Below are 16,975 nucleotides of genomic sequence, written 5' to 3'. Positions count from 1 at the left end.
ATGGCTGAAATTTGTTTTAAATCACTCCGGTGGAAAAGGTAAAAAGAAAAGGATTAATAAAAGAAGAATGGAAAAATAAATAAAGTATGTAGGAAGCTAATTTGGAAGAAAAATCACCAGTATTGACAGCCTAATGAGGCTTCTATTTCCCTCTTCCTCCCTTAGCTTTCTGTATTCACTTTTTCTGTCTTTTGGGGGGTGTAGAGGGGATTTGAACTCATGGCCTCATAGTTGCTAGGCAGGCACTCTACCACTTGAGTCACATACCCAGCCCTTTTTTGTACTGGGCATTTTTGAGATAGGGTCTCACAAACTATTTGCCCAGGGCAGTCTTCCAACCACAATCCTCTTGATCTCTGTCTCTCTAATAGCTAAGATTACAGGCATGACTAACCAACCACCTGCACCCAGCTGTCTTCACTTTTTCTCTACAGGGTGTTTAGTATCAAGTTGAAAATAGTTTCTTGGCCACTTAACATTTTGCTCCATCACACAGCTCACAAAAAACTCCAGTACATAGCAAATACATTCTTGTCCAATCAGCTTATAACAATTAAATATAACTTATCTTTATCACTCTAGTGCCATCCCTCTTCCCTTGACTGTCAGCTGTGAGCACTAGGTTAGGAGGCAAGATCCTAATTGGATACATTTTTCTAATCACCATGATAACTTTCACATAAGCAGAAACTTTATTTTAAAGTAGAAACATTATTCCTGTTCTTCAGGAAAGCCTGAAGAACAATAAGACTAACCTCTCCCCAAGTAAGAAGCAACCCTCCAGCAAATGGCCTCTGGGCTGACACTTTACTACAGACTCTTAGGTCTTCAGTTGCTAGCTTTTGGACTGGAATTGTAGCAATGGCTCTCCTGGATCCTCAGTCTGCTAGCTTACACTGGAGCCACCATAATCACATGAGCTAATTCTTATAATGAATTTCTTTCTACATATGTATGCATCCTAATGATTTTGCTTCTCTAGAGAACTCTCATTACTATAATTCCCTATTCCTTCCTCTTCTCCCAGAAGCCACCAGTTTTGTCTCTATAAGTTTGGCTACTTTCCATTACTGTGACAAAATATATGAGATAATCAATTTATAAGGAGGAAAGGTTTATTTTGGCTCATTGTTTCAGTCCAAGATGAGTCGGCTCTGTTGCTTTTGGCCCTGTGGTGAGGCAGAATGTCATGGGTAAAGGCAAGCAGTGGAGCAAAGCTGCACAACACATGGTGGTCAGGAAGGAGAGAGAGAAAGAAAGAGAAAAGAAGGGTCAGCGTCCCAACTTCCCTGTTACAGACACACCTCCCATTACTTAACTTCCTTCCACTAGGCCCCATTCCTAAAGGTTCCACCACCTCCCAATTATACCACAGGCTGGTGACCAACTCTTCAACACATAAACATTTTGGGGGACATTCAAGATCTACATTACAGCATACCTCATTTAAGTGGAAGCATACAACATTGGTTATTTTTTGTTTGACTTTTTTTCCTTAACATAATGTCTTCAAGGTTCATCCATGTTTAACATGTGTCAGAATTCCCTTCTTGTCTAAGGTCATATAATATTCTATCGACTATATAGACCACATTTTTTTTATTTAATCTGTTGACAGGCATTTAAGTGCCTCCTATCTTTAAACATCCATGGATATTGTTTCCATAATTCTTTTAAGGAAGATAACTATATAGACTTGGAATATTTCAGGAGGCTCCAATTGTCTCCACATCCTGATGTCATGACTTAGTGTAATGTCTTCCATTTGAGCATGGGTAGGACCCATGTTTTGGAATATAGCAAAAGTGACAAAATATATATGATCATATGTACATGATTAAATAGGATGCAGTGACTAGTATTCTAAAACCTTTCTCACCTCCTATCTCTATCCATCTAGAGTTAAATAAGCAAGCTTATCAGCCATATGTAGTGGTTCATGCCTATAATCCCAGCTATCACAAGGCTGAGGTAGGAGGATTCCGAGTTCCAATCCAGTCTTAGCTACATAGTGAGCTCCAGGTCAGCCAGAACTATACAAGGAGCCCTTACCTCAGAACAAAAAAACAAACACAAAGGACGTAGACACAAGTTTACATTAACACTACAGCTATAAGGAAATGCATTTTAGCTGGATGTGGCAGTACATGCCTGTAATCCCAGTACTTGGGAGACTGAGGCAGAAGATCCCAAGTTCAAGACCAACCTGGGCTATTTAGTGATACTCTACCTCAACAAAAAATGAAGAAGAAGAAGAAGGGAGGAAAGGAAAAGAATGCATTCTCTCTGAGCAAACTTGCAAGCCTTCAGATGAAAATGCATCCTCTCAGCCATCTTAAATTTAGCCTTGTGAGACCCAAAGCTTGTGACCCACAAATGCTATATATAGTATGTGTTGTCTTGTTAGTCACATTGTGGGAATAAGCTACATGTCATATAAATCTAATGCATTCTTTGATAAAGTGAATCCTGTGTTTTTTAACTTCTTTAATTTAATCATCTTACTGACTTTTGATGCCTCTGAGGTTGGTGCTCAATATCTATGCTGTGATCCTGGCTCATAAGACAGAAGCACTTCCTAATGAAACTCTCAGTAATGTTAAGATGCACCTTACTTCTTCTATCATCTTATTTATTCTGAAGCCATGGTTGTGACCCAACCCACTGCTCAGCTCCTTATAGCTTGATGTTGGTGCTTTAGTGTAGTAATCATCCTGGCTTTGATTTCACTGAAGCAAAGAAAGAAAAAGGAATCCATGGTGGGCCACCTGACTTAGCCAAGGTCAAAAGGAGAATAACCAAAGGAACCACAAGTAAGCAATTATTTGGATACACTTGTTATTGTGGTTGTATAACAATTCCCTGAAGCACAGGTGAAAAGGTCTGTGCATGGCCACTTTCTATTCCAATATAAATCCTTATTAATGTGGGTACAAGCTAATGATTCACAAGCTTAATGGAACCACATGAGGTTGTGGAGGATGGTAATGAGCTCATTCTCTCTCTGCCGCAGCCCCTTGCCTTTCTGTTCCTATCCCATATTGACCTTCTTCACTTTTCTCACCTCCATGGATTTTTCCTCTGTCATCATTCCCAACATAATGGCTTTAATAGGAACTATCACAAAGCACAGGCATGTTCATTAGGAATAGAGTTCCCAGGGAATGTTCTGATAAGAAAAAAAGAAATGGCAATAGTCATTTTAAGAAAGAAAATACAAGGCAGTTATTAACAGAGGCCTGTTTTGTTCAAACCTGTTGGGAAGCTGGAGGGCAAAAAGATGATTACAATCACATGGAAGGAAAGGGAAAGGAGGGACAAAATGTCATGTTAAGTGGTAAACCTGTTCTTGCAGGTGAAGGCTGGTATGGTTGGGAGAAAAGATGTTCACATTAATAAGGGAAAAATACTCAAAAACTAGAATCTTAGAAAACTAAAATATCATATGGAAAGGGATTAGTACACTTTATATTAAAGTATCTCAAATAAAGGACAGTAATTATTCCCGATATTGGACGGAAGGATCATTTGAGAATTAGAGTTAAAATCAAAATCATCTTAACTAACACATAAAAAATTTGTTATCAGGACTACTATGTGATTTTCACACATTAACTTATTCAATCTTTGTAAGACTATGAAGTAAATATCATTACCCCTGTTATATAATATAAAACTGACCCTATAGAGAAATGAAATACCTTGTCCCAGATCACACAGCTAATAAATGGCAAAGCAAGTAGTTAATCCCAGGCATCCTAACTGGGCTCTTGCCTATGATGTTTTACTGTTTATCTGATTAAAAAAAAATCAGAGAAGACAAAGTCTCATGATGCTTTCTGTGTGTATAGTGCTCTAATGGAAATATTTTACTCAAAATGCCTCCTTGAAACAACAGCTAACACCGATCCATGGCATCCATTCTACTCCTGCTTTATGAATGGGAACACCAGGACTAGGGAAATGACATAGTAATTTAGTGAAAGATGAGAACTAAACTCCTGCTGGTCTTGTCCTATACCTTCTACTTCGCTAAGTTTTCTACTGAAATTTGTAAAACACTCTTCATGTTAATCCAACAGCCTTACTCAGTTTTGCAACTGGTAGCTTTTAAGTAACTGGCATGATACCAGTGCTTTCCCTAGATGAGAAAACAACGTCTACCATCTCCATCTTTGTGTTACATTGTCATGGTGTACGAGAGTATTTAGAGTGTGATTTGTACCACCCAACAGTCTCCCTTCAACAATTTCTTGGTATAATTATGTTTTCAGAGTTAGAAAGAATTTGAAATATGGTTTTATTCAATTCTTATGAGTTATATATATCACAGTAAACTAACATTTAATGTTCCTTTCAAATACTTTGGATTAGGGAAAAGATTACCTACTTAAATATATTCACTTGTTCTTATAGATATGTTTCTTTACTAGTATTTCACCTTTTTTTTTTTCTTTTTTGGTGGGACTGGGGTTTGAACTCAGGGCTTCATGCTTGCAAAGCAGGCACTCTGCCATTTGAGCCACACCTGTAGTGGTTTATATACTTTCTATGTGTGCTTAATTTTTCTTCTGACTTTAGATTTTGTTTTTTGAAGTGGCAAGACTTTTTTCTTCTTGAGATGGGCTTTTGCTATATTGCCCAGACTAGTCTCAAATCCCTAGGAACAAATGACCCGGCTTCCTCACCTCCCAAGTAGCTGGACTTACAGGTATGTGCCACCATGTCTAGTTCTTCAGTGAGAAGATCTATTGCTCAATTGAAAAACTACTTTACAAGAAAAGAATAGGGGAGAAGGGAAGGGGAGAGGAAGAGAGAGAGAGACAGAGAGAGAGATAGAGAGAGAGGAAGAAGGAGGAAGGAGGAGAGCAAGAGAAGAAAGACAAAGAAAGAAGCCTGTCAAATCTTGGAAACCAGTTTTTAAAAATATGCCTGTGTCCAACTTGTGTGTTTCAACAGGAACTGAGGTTGGAGTGGAAGAGCAGACCACCGATAGCACCTGGAAATGCTAATTTTCAAACCTGTTTGTCTCCAAAGATGGGGCAGCTTTCCAGTTCATTTGGTAACTTCTCAGTACTACCTCATTGGGTAGGAATAAATGACCCAGAACTAGGAGAGCAGATTATCAACACAGGAATGGAGGATTTCAAAGAACAAGCAGGGGATGTTAATCACATGCAGAGGTGGTAAAAGGAGATTGGCAGGTGACTTTCAATCTTCAACAATCACCCTGGAGTGCACTGGTGAGTGATCCACAATGTTACTAGATTTCTGATCAAGACTAGAACATCTCTGATCACTAGCAATCTGCCTTTGATGTCCTCAAAGCCAAGTTTCTCATCATGAAACTAGAACTAGAAAAATATCTCTAATTTCAGAGGACAAATGTGTTCTTGAATATCTTCCTACTGAGGGCAGAAGGAGAAAGAAAGTTAAAAACATAGAAAGACTTGATATCAGAAAGAAGAAAAGAAGGCAAAGCGAAGCTATCATGGAGAGTATAAAACCAAAATAGAAAAAGAAGGAAACCAGGAGGAAATACCATAGAATATAAGAGAGTCAGAGGAGAGAGAGACAGAAAGAGAGAGAGAGAGAGAGAGAGAGAGAGAAGGAAACAGTGATTTTTTGCAGAGAAACGTTTCTCTCCTTAAGAATTCCAGACCAAGAGGTCACACATGGCACAGAGCATGGAAAGGAAACAGCGGAGACCAGGAGTGTGACCCTGGAATAGCAGGTGGTCAGCCCCATGGGAGCCCCAGCTCAAGTGGTAATGGCCTCCACCCTGGCATATTTCCTCCAGGTAAGTTCAGTTATGAATAGGCAAGATTCAGTCATTTTCTTTTCTCAGATAGAAGAGCTCTCAGAAAAAAAATCTGACAGGAGATGGATGGGGCAAAAGACAAATATAGAATCTAGAAAGTTCTCTTAGTCTTATGGGGTGATATTCAGTCATTTGTGAATGGTGGTAATGTCCATGAAAAAAGGTGGCAGATATTAGGGTAATCATAGATGCAAGCAAGGTAGCTACGAGGCCACTTGTGAGCTAGGTGTGGAGGCACACATCTGTAATTCCAACACTTGGGAGACTGAGGCAGAAGAATCATGAGTTTGAGGCCAATCTGGGCTACATAATGAGTTCCAGGTCAGCTTGGGTTGCATAGCAAAAGTTTGTCTCAAAAGAAAAAATGTCATTCTGGCATGTTATCACTTATCCTTCAAAATCTCAAGTAAATTATACTGAATATATAATTCCACTAAATGGAATTTATCACATCAGCTGTAATACTATATTAGTAGTTTAGATGCTTCCGTTCCAGAAATAAATTAAGAGAGAAGGCTCTTTTAAAAATAACTTAGTGTTTTCATTTCTCCTTACTATGAATCAGGAGCCTGTGGGTCATCCACTAGCTAGAGAAAGGGATCATTGAACTGAAGAATTATGGACAATTATCAAGGCCAAGTCTATATAGCTGTGAAATCTAGCAAGAAAGAGAACGAATGTAGAAACTGGTTTGTATTGTATTCCTGTTCAGGGTATGGGCTGTCTGTTCTGTTTCCTATATACCAGTTATCCATGTTTTCTTTCTTTTCCTTTTTTTTTTTTCAGTACTGGATTTTGAACCTATACCGTGAGCCAATCCACCAGCTCTTTTTTGTGATGAGTTTTCTTGAGATAGGGTCTCACAAAGTATTTGCCTGTGTTGGCTTCAAACTGAAATCCTCCTGATTGCTGCCTCCCTAGTAATTAGGATTATAGGTATGAGCCACAGGCGTCCAGCTCTTTGTATTTTCTTTTTTGTTTACTCTAATTCTTTTCTTTTTCTCCCCTCCAATTGCTTTCTTCTCTGTTTGTAACAAACCTGAAAAAGTGGCACTTTGTCCACTGAACACCTTAGATCTCTCTTACCTTTAGTGAAGAGAGTGAAACAAAGTCCCAGTGTTGGGTTGAGGAAACAGCATCCTTTCTGGCCATCTATTTCAAATGAAAACCAGGTATTTCTCAAATATTAGTCCTTTAACAAATCATTTTATCAAATCATTTGATAAATCTTGAATATGCATGTCCCCCACCCCTTTACCCCCTCATAGGTATAAATGTCTGTCTTAAGGACATTTGTTGTTGCTTTCCAGAAATATTCTATCATTCAAGATATTGAAGTCAGAAGCATCTTCTAGAACTAAAGGGAAACTAAAAGGAGGAAGTCAATTGATATATATGGTAGAAGGGGTGGAAGGTTTTCTGTTGTTTTTTATTGTCTGTTTTTACAAGGAATAGAAGGAATTGGTAGCAATGTCAAGAAGTTGTTAGAGTAAACTTCCCATTGGTTGTATTAATTCGTTCAATCAGGTTTGTGATAGAGTCTGATTTAACTTCTGCTTGTATCAATGGGCGTATATACTTCACCACATTATTTAAAACCCTGTGCCTTATTCACTTTACCTTTCAAAATAAGGTTAAAGATACCTATCTACAGAATTATTGTGATGAAGTGATATGATTGACTGTAGCTATTCAGTAAATAAATACTTACCAACTCCTTTCTCTTTCTCTTGTATAGTGAGTTTCCATGTACTGAAGGCATGAAAAGAATTGTGGGTAGAAGTCAATTTGCAACTGGGCAGGAATGAGAAGGACAATCACACTACACTAGGGAAATTTCTAGAGCCAACAAATTAATAAAAATGGCTATCTTGATTACTTAATTGATGATAATCACGGCTACTGAAAGCACATATGAAATATCTGTTCTTCCAGGTTCTCCCATCTCAAGGCAATAGTCAGCAGGTATGAGAGTGACAAAAGTCAAAGTCCTAGAAATGTACTGACCTTTTTACCAGGTCCTCACCTTTACCAGTGGATATAACCAAGCTCAGTTGTAAGAGATGGTCAATAGACTGCTGAACATAGCAAATGAGATGATTTCACTGTCTGAGACTATTTCCCTTCCTACAGCTTTCTGTGGCAAGATGTGAAGAGAACTGTGTTAATGCTGAACAGTAAGTATACTAGAGTTCAAGCTTGGAGGAAGGAGGGAGAGACAAAAGCATCAACACCCAGACAAGGGTCACAATGTCATTAAATGTCTATGACTTCCTCATACTTCTCCCTAAATGGTCATCCACCAACCATCACAGGCATGCCTGTGTCATCGTAAGTAGTCAAAATAACCCTGCTGACAGAATTTTTCCCAATGACAATCTTCCTATCAATGCTGCACAATTTATCTCAATATCTGTAGTCATAGAGATGGGCTAAAGACTTAGCCATGCTTGTCAGTGACTCATCAGGGCAGACAAGATTCAATATCTAGTCACAGGCATTTCTATTTGGTGATTTCCAAAGCAACCTCACCACTTCAAATCTGAAAATCACCTTCTAATTTTCAGAACACATTCATAAATATTGCAGACTTCATTTAGCTATTACTATGATGGAGTGGTCCATGAATCTAACCCTGCTGCAATTAGTATTATATAGATACAGGGAATGCAGAATGTAAAGACATTCTACAAGAGAATCATTCTACTTATAACTATGAAAAATAAATAAAGTAGGGCAGTGAACAGAAACTTGTTCAGGCTGTGAGAGATGATGGTTACCTTTACAACTTGTCACTTTTGTCACTTGCACATCAGACCTTGGCTACTTAACAAATGCTGTCTGAGGTTTTAAGTCTACTGCCACAGGAAGAGTTCTTCCCTTATACAATCAGAATCAAATGCAGAACTAGTAGAGTTTTGAATAAATGAAGAGTGTGAAAAAAGCAAGATGATACATTGTTTGGGGAAAGCACAAACTGTATTTTCTACAACTGTGTAACCAAAGAAGGAATGCAGAAGTGGATTTTAATAGATTTCAGTGGATCAATGTACAGGAAAGTATTATCCCATGATAAAGTTCACTAATCTACAAACATGCACACAGACTTTCTTTCTCCTCTCTTCCTATTCCTAATTTTATCTCACACTCCTTCTCCCATGCAATTCCTGTTTTTTTTCATTCCTAGAGAGAAAGTTTACAATTGCCAGAGTTAATTCAGAATATTTAGTTAGGTTTCATCATAGTGATGTTGGCTTCTTTTTTCTCTCCCTTCCTGTTTGTTCTCAATGGATAGGCCATATCAGTTTTCATTTTTGACAGAAAGTTTAGGTTCCTTTTTTATGGTGAGGACATTGCAAGAGCTTGTGAAACAGATATTACCAATTTTATAGATTTCATAGTCTTTTTTGCTTTTTTGTTTTTTTGGTTGGTTCTGGGATTTGAACTAAGGGCTTCATGCTTGCTAAGCAAGTTCTCTACCACTTGAGACACTCTGCCAATCCTGATTTCATGTTTTTAACTGAAATTTTCTTTTTTGTTTACATTTTATTGGCCTCAAATATACACAATCCTTAACATTCATGTACACTTTGAACTCACTCTATAAATTTGTTTTTTAAGTTATTTTTTGGCAATTTTCATCATAATCATTTATAATAATCATAGGTACATTTTTCTGTTGGCACTTTTCCTGATTGCAATTTTAGTGCATTTTGGAGTGATTTACAAAATGATCTGCACAATGCTACCTATAGATAAAGCACTAATTAAGGCACAGCATTTCACAATAGAATTGGCTAGTTATATTGAAGTTTAAATAAAATAATCTTTGATATTTCATTACAACATGGTATCATAGGTAACAACATAATTATTAAAATTCGTATTTCCGACTTGTAATGTAATGAACTTTATTCTTTGTCTATAGCTGCTTGACCACAGACTGGGTACATCTCTGGTATATATGGTAAGTTTCAGTTATAATATCCACAAAGATACTTCATTTTTCAATGGCATTTTAATTTTTTAAGTTTTCATGTACATTTATTTTGAGAAGAAAGAATCAGTCTGACTGCTTAGTATTTCCTGGAGTAAGCTTTCTTTATCCCATCAGTAATCAATATGAATATGACAGGATTTCTCATTTCTTTTTCTTTTTTATTCAGGATCTACACCTTAAACCACTCCATCAGCCTTTTTTTCGTGAAGGATTTTTTCGAGATAGGTTCTCTTGCCTGGGCTGGCTTCAAACAATGGTCCTCCTGATCTTTGCCTACTGAGTAGCTAAGATTACAAGCGTGAGCCTCTTGTGCCTGGCTGGATTTCCTATTTCAATATGATCTCTTCAGCCAACATCAAAAGATTATTGTGTCTTTCCCTCAACATCTGCTTGAGAAATATCTCTACATAGGGGTTCACTTCAGTGAGGTAAAAAGCAGCCCCTTCAAACTATTCTTAAATATCTTATTTGCTTTAGTGAACTTACTTAATGTTGCTGAAAAATAGCTTTATATGTAAAATGAAAGCCTTGAAATTAAAATCTGGGAATTATTCTATGAAACATTAATGAAGCCTGCTACCCACAGCTCACGCCTATAATCCTAGCTACTCAGGAGGAAGGGATCAAGAGGATAGAGGTTTAAAGTCAGCCATAGGGCAAAGAGTTCCAGAGACTCTATCTTGAAAAAACCTATCACAAAGAAGTGCTTGGCAGAGTGGCTCAAGTGGCAAGAGCGCCTGCCTGGCAAGGGTGAGGTCCTGAGTTCAAACCTCAGAACCACCCAGTACAAAAAAAAAAAAAAAAACCTACTGAGTCTCAAGAGGCAGACTGACATTAAAGACTGGTTACACCAGAACTGGCCTTGCTTCGTGGATTCCTGCAGGTTGCTGGTGGTATTTGGCGTGCTGCTCCTCCTGTGCGGCCTGACTTCTGTGTGCTTCCGCTGCTGCCTGAGCCACCAGCAAAGTGTGGAAGACCAGGGCCCACAGCCCTGTGAAGTGACTGTCATCTCCTTTGATCAAGACAGCACTCTCCAGAACACCATCACTTGTGAGTGCACTGATGTTATAACATGAATGGAGAAACTCAGGTTTAAATGAATGATTAGAAGGGTACAAAGGTATAGTACTAAAGTTTCTAGGATTCCAGTTAGTTTTACTTTCCAGAAGCCGAGCGGTACAATGACCTGGTTTCTCACTGATACTGTAATCTCAGATATTTGTCTGGATGTTAGTAGAGTGAAGAAGGAACTGAAATATTAGAGATAACAGTGGACATGTTTTATAAGAAGAACCACTAGCTCATAAATAGTTACTTTGTTGAAACTATCTTAAATTCTAAATGTATCCTTCTTTTATACTATCTTGGATTTTGTGAAAACCTGCATTTCCTAGTATCTACACTATTTTATATCTTTAAGGAAAATGCACTTTTGGTTTTGCATTCCTCATATCTTAGTATGCTGAATTTTAGCCCCTCCACCTCTTTGATGGTTATTTTAAGAAACTTTGCTATATGTTCTGTTCTTTATACTATATTCTTCCCTAAAATTGGGGAGTTAAGTGCAAGGTAGAACACCAGATGTCAAAATGCTGACATTTATTTTAAAAAGAGAAAAATATGGCATGTTGCTCTTTACCTTTCCTTCCTCCTTTTTCTCATTGTCATCTTAGAGAAAACATAAAGAAAGTTGAAGTAAATATTCTCAAGGGGTCTGTAATGTTGATAGGTTGGTATGAAATATGGATGGGGAAGAAGGGGTTGTGAGTTTATAGAGACACAATTCAGGTTTTTTGGAGACTCCAGAGAAGACACATTTTTCTATAAAAGTGTACAGTTGGTTTCTAAATAAGCTCTGAAGGATTTCCATTATCTCAAGCAGGGAGTGACAATGAGTTTGGATACCTGTTAAAAATGAGTCAGAGACAGGAAGTATGTTGGGAACCTCTGGTGCCTGCCTGAGGACATTACCTTTATACTAGCTCTGTTTTCTTTCCTCACAGCTCTACAGTCAGTGTTTGGCCCTGCAGCTCGGAGAATCTTGGCTGTTGCTCATTCACACAGCTCCCTGAGCCAACTGCCCTCCTCTTTGGACACTCTCCCAGGGTATGAGGAAGCTCTTCATATGACTCGCTTCACAGTAGCAAGGTGTGGGCAGAAAACACCAGATTTACCCTCGGTGCCAGAGGAAAAGCAGCTCCCTCCAATGGAGAAGGCATCTTCTCTAATTGAACCTCCTTCACACTGAGAGCACCTTTGATTTTGTCCGTGGTGACTGCAGTATCCCCAGCATCTGTAGGGAGCCCCAAACAAATGGAACATTTTCTTTTCTAACTCCCAGAAGGTTTAGGATCACATCTAAACATTCTGTGGAAAAGACCAGTTCTCACCATTCATTCACAGCCATACATACTTTCTGATATTGAATGCTGTACTTGGAATTCTTTTTTATTTTTTTAAGCCTATAGCACTTGGTAATTCCAGGTGGTTTCCCATTCAAATACTGACCAGGCCCTTTCCTGCTTAGCTTCCAAGATGAGATCTGGTGTGTTCAGGATGGTATGGCCTTAGAATATACTTGAAACTCTAATTCTTTATCCAGTGACCAAAGTTTGCAATTCATCTTTGTTGATTACTACTTTTAAACCAGGAAAGTATCAAGCTGTCTTGAATTTATTCAACTATTGAGTGCACAGAAAATTCCTTTACGCCTGTGATGCTGCAAGTTGCTTTTCTCTCTGCCAGCTAGTAAGCTGTGGTAAATTTGAGGAGAAAGAGTAAACACAGCCATTGACTTCAATGCACTGAATGCACAGAAGCATCTTTCCTCTTGAGAGAACAACCAATTATGCTAAGTGACAATGATCATTTTGTACATTCTGTACTACCTACCTGCCCATGTAGAATCCAAAAATGGGATTGCTAGAATTAGGTATGAGCTAAGAGAACACAGTCATAGTACCAAAATCTCTCACATTGGACCTACCCACTAGAAGTATGAAAAAAAATGTGTAGAGGCAATAACAGTACTATTAATTCTTCAGTTCCTCTGTCCTGAAACAAATACTTACACACTTGCTTGCATGCACAAGTGCAGGTACACGTGCACGTTTTTAACTCTAAAATAATGGTATTGCTTTGCGGCACCCTTCCTTCCTTTTTACACCACTTAAAAGAAAGAAAACCCTGTCTACTCTTGCAGTGGCCCTCACTGCCACCTAGTGGAGCTATGGCAGAAAGTACATTCTCTGCTTTGAGCCCATCTGGTGTGTCTCTCCAGTTCTTGGAGTACTAAGAACTGAACTAAGTCTGAATGGGCTCCTTCCTGTGACACTATCTTGCTGAGTAGTGCTAAGCTATCACATAACATGCTATCTCTCAGAAGTACTGTTATTGGGAAATAGAGGAAGTTGAGTGTATTGCCTAAAAGAAATTACTGAAATATTTACCGCTTCCCATCTTTAAAACAGGGGAGCATAACACCTCACAAGATTGTTGTGGGGGTCAAGGAAGCTAAATACATGTGACATGATTTGCACAGTGTTATGCACATGTGCTTGTTATCATTCTGACTATTGTCATCTAATCTTCACTTGCCTGCTATGATTCCACTGAGACTTGTATTTTGGTTTGTCATTTCACCAGCCTGCTGTTATTGTGGACTCACACCTGAAGTAGCTTCATTTTACCAATAAATATGTGTTGAGTGAGGCAAACAACTACAGATATTCTTCTTAATGTGGGGATACAGAATGTTTGAGAAAACTAGTTGTTCTTTAGCTCTGGTGTTCTGGGGAGGCAATGGAGACCCAGGGATTGGCTGGTTAATGCCAATGCCTCATTAAATACATTCCTGAAATACTCACTGAACCAGGAGGAAAAAATGTTCTCAGTGAGTATTATCTTTGACTGATCTGGGTTTCTCCTGAATCACTTATCAAACAGCCTCTAGAAATTGTTGAAATGTGTGAATTGCTTGTTAATAATACTTAAGTTGGCCTTATTTTACCACTGAAAAATTATTCTTTTAGTCATTGTAAAATTATTCTTTTAGTCTTTCATTCTTGGAGACACTACAGACTTGAAATGTTGATAGGTATTAAAAGGTATTAGAAGAAATTTTGCTTTTCAGATCTTACTCTCAAGATCTTTTACTGTACAGCCCTCTTCACAACCCTTACCACCTCCTTTGATCAATGGGATCACTTCCAAATCCATTGTATGGTGTTAAACCTTCTGATCCATGTGTCTTTTCATTATCTGCTTCACTTGTACAATCCTCCCCTCACCATATGACTGGATTTGAACTCAGTGCTTCATACTTGCAAAGCAGGCATTCTACTGCTTGAGCCACACCTCCAGTCTGTTTTGCTCTGGTTATTTTTATTTATTTATGTTTTGGTGGCACTGGTATTTGAACTCAGGGCCTCATGTTTGCTAGGCAAGTGCTCTTTACCTGCTCTTACCACTTGAACCACTCCATCAGCCCTTTTTTGTGATTTTTTTTTTTTTTGGAGATAGGGTCTCCTGAACTATTTGCCAAGAGCTGTCTTCCAACCACAATTCTCCTAATCTTTGCTGCCTGAATAACTAGGGTTACAGGCATGAGCCACCAGTGTCCATTGCTCTTGTTATTTTGAAGATGGGGGTCTCTCAAACTATTTGCCCAGTGTGGCCTCAAATATCAGTCCTCCCCATCTCAGCCTCCCAAGTAGGCACGAGCCTAGGATTATAGGCATGAGCCTAGGATTATAGGCATGAGCCTCCTGTGCTGGGGTACATGTACAGTCTCCTGACTACTCTTTACCTTATGGAAATCTCTTCATCTTGTAACCCATTTTGTCACAAGTTGTTAGCTTGACTTATTTTGTTCCTTGCTTAATCTAAGGTATGTTTTAATTACCTCAGTCACTTTCATCATAACTTTCAAGCTTTTAACCCCTTCTAACTTTCTTTACATCTCCTTCTCAGACTTTCAGCACTGTTACAATGAAGTTGAGTGCTTTCTCCCCAATGCCTATACTACTGAGGAGGGCTGGAAAAAAATCTCTCAACTCTACTCATTCAGATCAGTGTCATGGTCTCCAACACCACCTGGACCATTTAGCTTTCCTTCGAGATTGCCTCTGCTAATTGTCAGCATGATCTTGCCGTCTTAGATTCCTCCCTGTGTCCCAAGCTCAGGCTATGATGCAAAAAAAAAAAAAAAAAAAAAAAAGAAAAAGAAAAAAAAGAAAAGAAAATGCCTACAGGGTCTCTAGCAAATATCCTGTTTGGTAGGAATGTGGCTTAATTGAAGAGCTGGTATCCTAGCAACAGCCAATGACAAGTAATTCACCCATCCAGAACAGCAAACTGAAAGAATTTCCCTTCACCCAGAGCAGCACATAGGCACCTTATTAACCTATAACTGACCCAGTTTGTGAACCAAGGGCAGGATCCAGCTTGAGCTGGTATCTCCCTCTGCAGGTTCCCAAGTAAATTCTATGTTGCTGCTGAGCTGCTTTGCTCTCTGTTTCTTTTCTTTTCTCTCTGCTCTGGAACCTAACAGTAACTTCTGCATTTCTTTTAATAGGTATGCAATTTGAGAATCAAAGCCTTCAGGTAACTTCCTGTCCCAATGCTCCAAACCTCTATAGGTCTGTGCTTAATATTTCTTGTTCCTTTTAGTCTCACTGAAATTGATGTACTTTCTCTTCCCCAATGATAATTCTTCTATTGGCATTACATTGGTCCAGCAGGATTTATTTTCAGGAAGTGTTATTTAAGAAATGATATGCCAAGAAGAACAAAGAGGCAGCTGGGTAAAAAAAATGTGCAAAATAGAGTGTTTGACTCTCATTCCTCACAGAGCTTGCTAAATAAGTAAATAACATTAAGAAAAAACAAAAATAAAATGATAACACACTTCAAGAGTGCAAAGAACTAAAAAAAAAGGCTGAGATAGGGAGAAACATAGGAAAAGGTAGAAAAAATATGGGAAAGGTATAATGAGGGAAAAGCATTTTCATAGATAAGAACACATTTGGCAAGACAGAGTAACTGAAAGAAGACTAGAATAGCTGGTTGTCGTGAGTCAAGAAGAAAGACAGGAAAGAGACCTTGAGGGAGATGCAGTATTAGTGTTGTTGGAGTGCTCAGTGAGAGAGATGGGGCACCAAAGCTTTCAGTTTACTAAGCAAGCCAGCAGCAACTCAGCTAACGGAGTCCAAAGGCTGAGCCCGAGAACAAAGGGAGCTTTCCTTATATACCATGTAGAGCAGGTTCCGAAATAGGGAATGTCTAGACTATATTTTATAAGCATTGAGAAGCCACGGAAGTGTTAGTTCTCAGTCCATGAGGCCAATGCACAGGATGTGAAAGATTTCACAGCAAAACAATATTTGAAGCAGAAGCAAAGTTTTACTAACTTTCCAAAGAAGGTGGTATTGGCCCAGAATGAGGTTAAAAGTGGAGTTTATAAGCATTTGAGATGTAGAAGGAAGATGCTGTTGATGTTTTTGTTTTATTTGTTTGTTTTGGTTTTGTTTGGTTTAGTTAGCTGTTCCAGGAAGTAACTGGAGTGGTTAGTTTCTCAGTGTTTTGCTAAGGTGATTGTTTGTTAGCATATATAATCTTTTCTATGACATCATTAGATCAAATATGTTTTCAACAAGAGGCAAGTGAGGTTCTGCTTGAGTTCAGAAAAACACTTTCTGCAAAACAAAGTAAAACAGCCTTCCTGCCAGACAAGATGGAGTCCTTTACAAACGGAGTAGGTTGGGCTAATTTGAGTTAGGACCTTGCAAAAAGGATTTTAAACAGTAAGCCACTTGGTGAAATTTGAATTTTAAGACAAATGACCCTTGATGCTATAGGAAGGAGGACTGGAGAAGGACAAGAATTGTTAATGCCACTGGTGAAGTCCATGATCAGAAGATTTGCAAATTCTTTGTTCCGCATGGAAGAATCCATGGCAGGACATGTGGGTATAAAGGGAGTTTTTTAAAAGTTAGGAAGGGAAATAGAAAAGGGAACATGGTGGGGCTCAGATGGAATCTGTAGGCAGAGACAGTGTGCTTCTCCTTTTTAGGTGCTTTTAAAACTTATGCTACCCCATGGGAAAGGCAGAACCAGTTGATTCCAATCCAATAATCAATGAGTGGGGCAGGACA

At 38.6% G+C, this 16,975-nt stretch overlaps 1 protein-coding gene across 1 annotated transcript; it reads left to right on the top strand.

Annotated features, from left to right (window-relative positions):
- Positions 1 to 5,035: 5,035 nt before the first annotated feature.
- On the top strand, positions 5,036 to 13,940 carry Tmem52b (transmembrane protein 52B). Its single transcript, XM_074076067.1, has 6 exons — positions 5,036 to 5,243; positions 5,653 to 5,800; positions 7,955 to 7,998; positions 9,750 to 9,788; positions 10,705 to 10,871; positions 11,825 to 13,940. Exons 2-6 carry the CDS (start codon positions 5,747 to 5,749, stop codon positions 12,067 to 12,069), a joined length of 549 nt encoding a protein of 182 aa, XP_073932168.1. The 5' UTR covers positions 5,036 to 5,243; positions 5,653 to 5,746; the 3' UTR covers positions 12,070 to 13,940.
- Positions 13,941 to 16,975: the final 3,035 nt, after the last annotated feature.

Source organism: Castor canadensis, chromosome 6, assembly GCF_047511655.1.
Source record: "Castor canadensis chromosome 6, mCasCan1.hap1v2, whole genome shotgun sequence".
NCBI lineage: Eukaryota > Metazoa > Chordata > Mammalia > Rodentia > Castoridae > Castor > Castor canadensis.
The sequence above is the reverse complement of the archived record's forward strand: the minus strand, read 5'-3'. Positions and strand labels throughout refer to the sequence as shown.

Excerpts from the sequence above, each read along its gene's own strand:
- Tmem52b (XM_074076067.1), top strand. The coding sequence starts at position 5,747 with ATGGGAGCCCCAGCTCAAGTGGTAATGGCCTCCACCCTGGCATATTTC. Across the intron at positions 7,999-9,749 it reads AACTGTGTTAATGCTGAACA|CTGCTTGACCACAGACTGGG; the intron begins GTAAGTATACTA and ends CTTTGTCTATAG. Across the intron at positions 9,789-10,704 it reads GTACATCTCTGGTATATATG|GTTGCTGGTGGTATTTGGCG; the intron begins GTAAGTTTCAGT and ends GGATTCCTGCAG.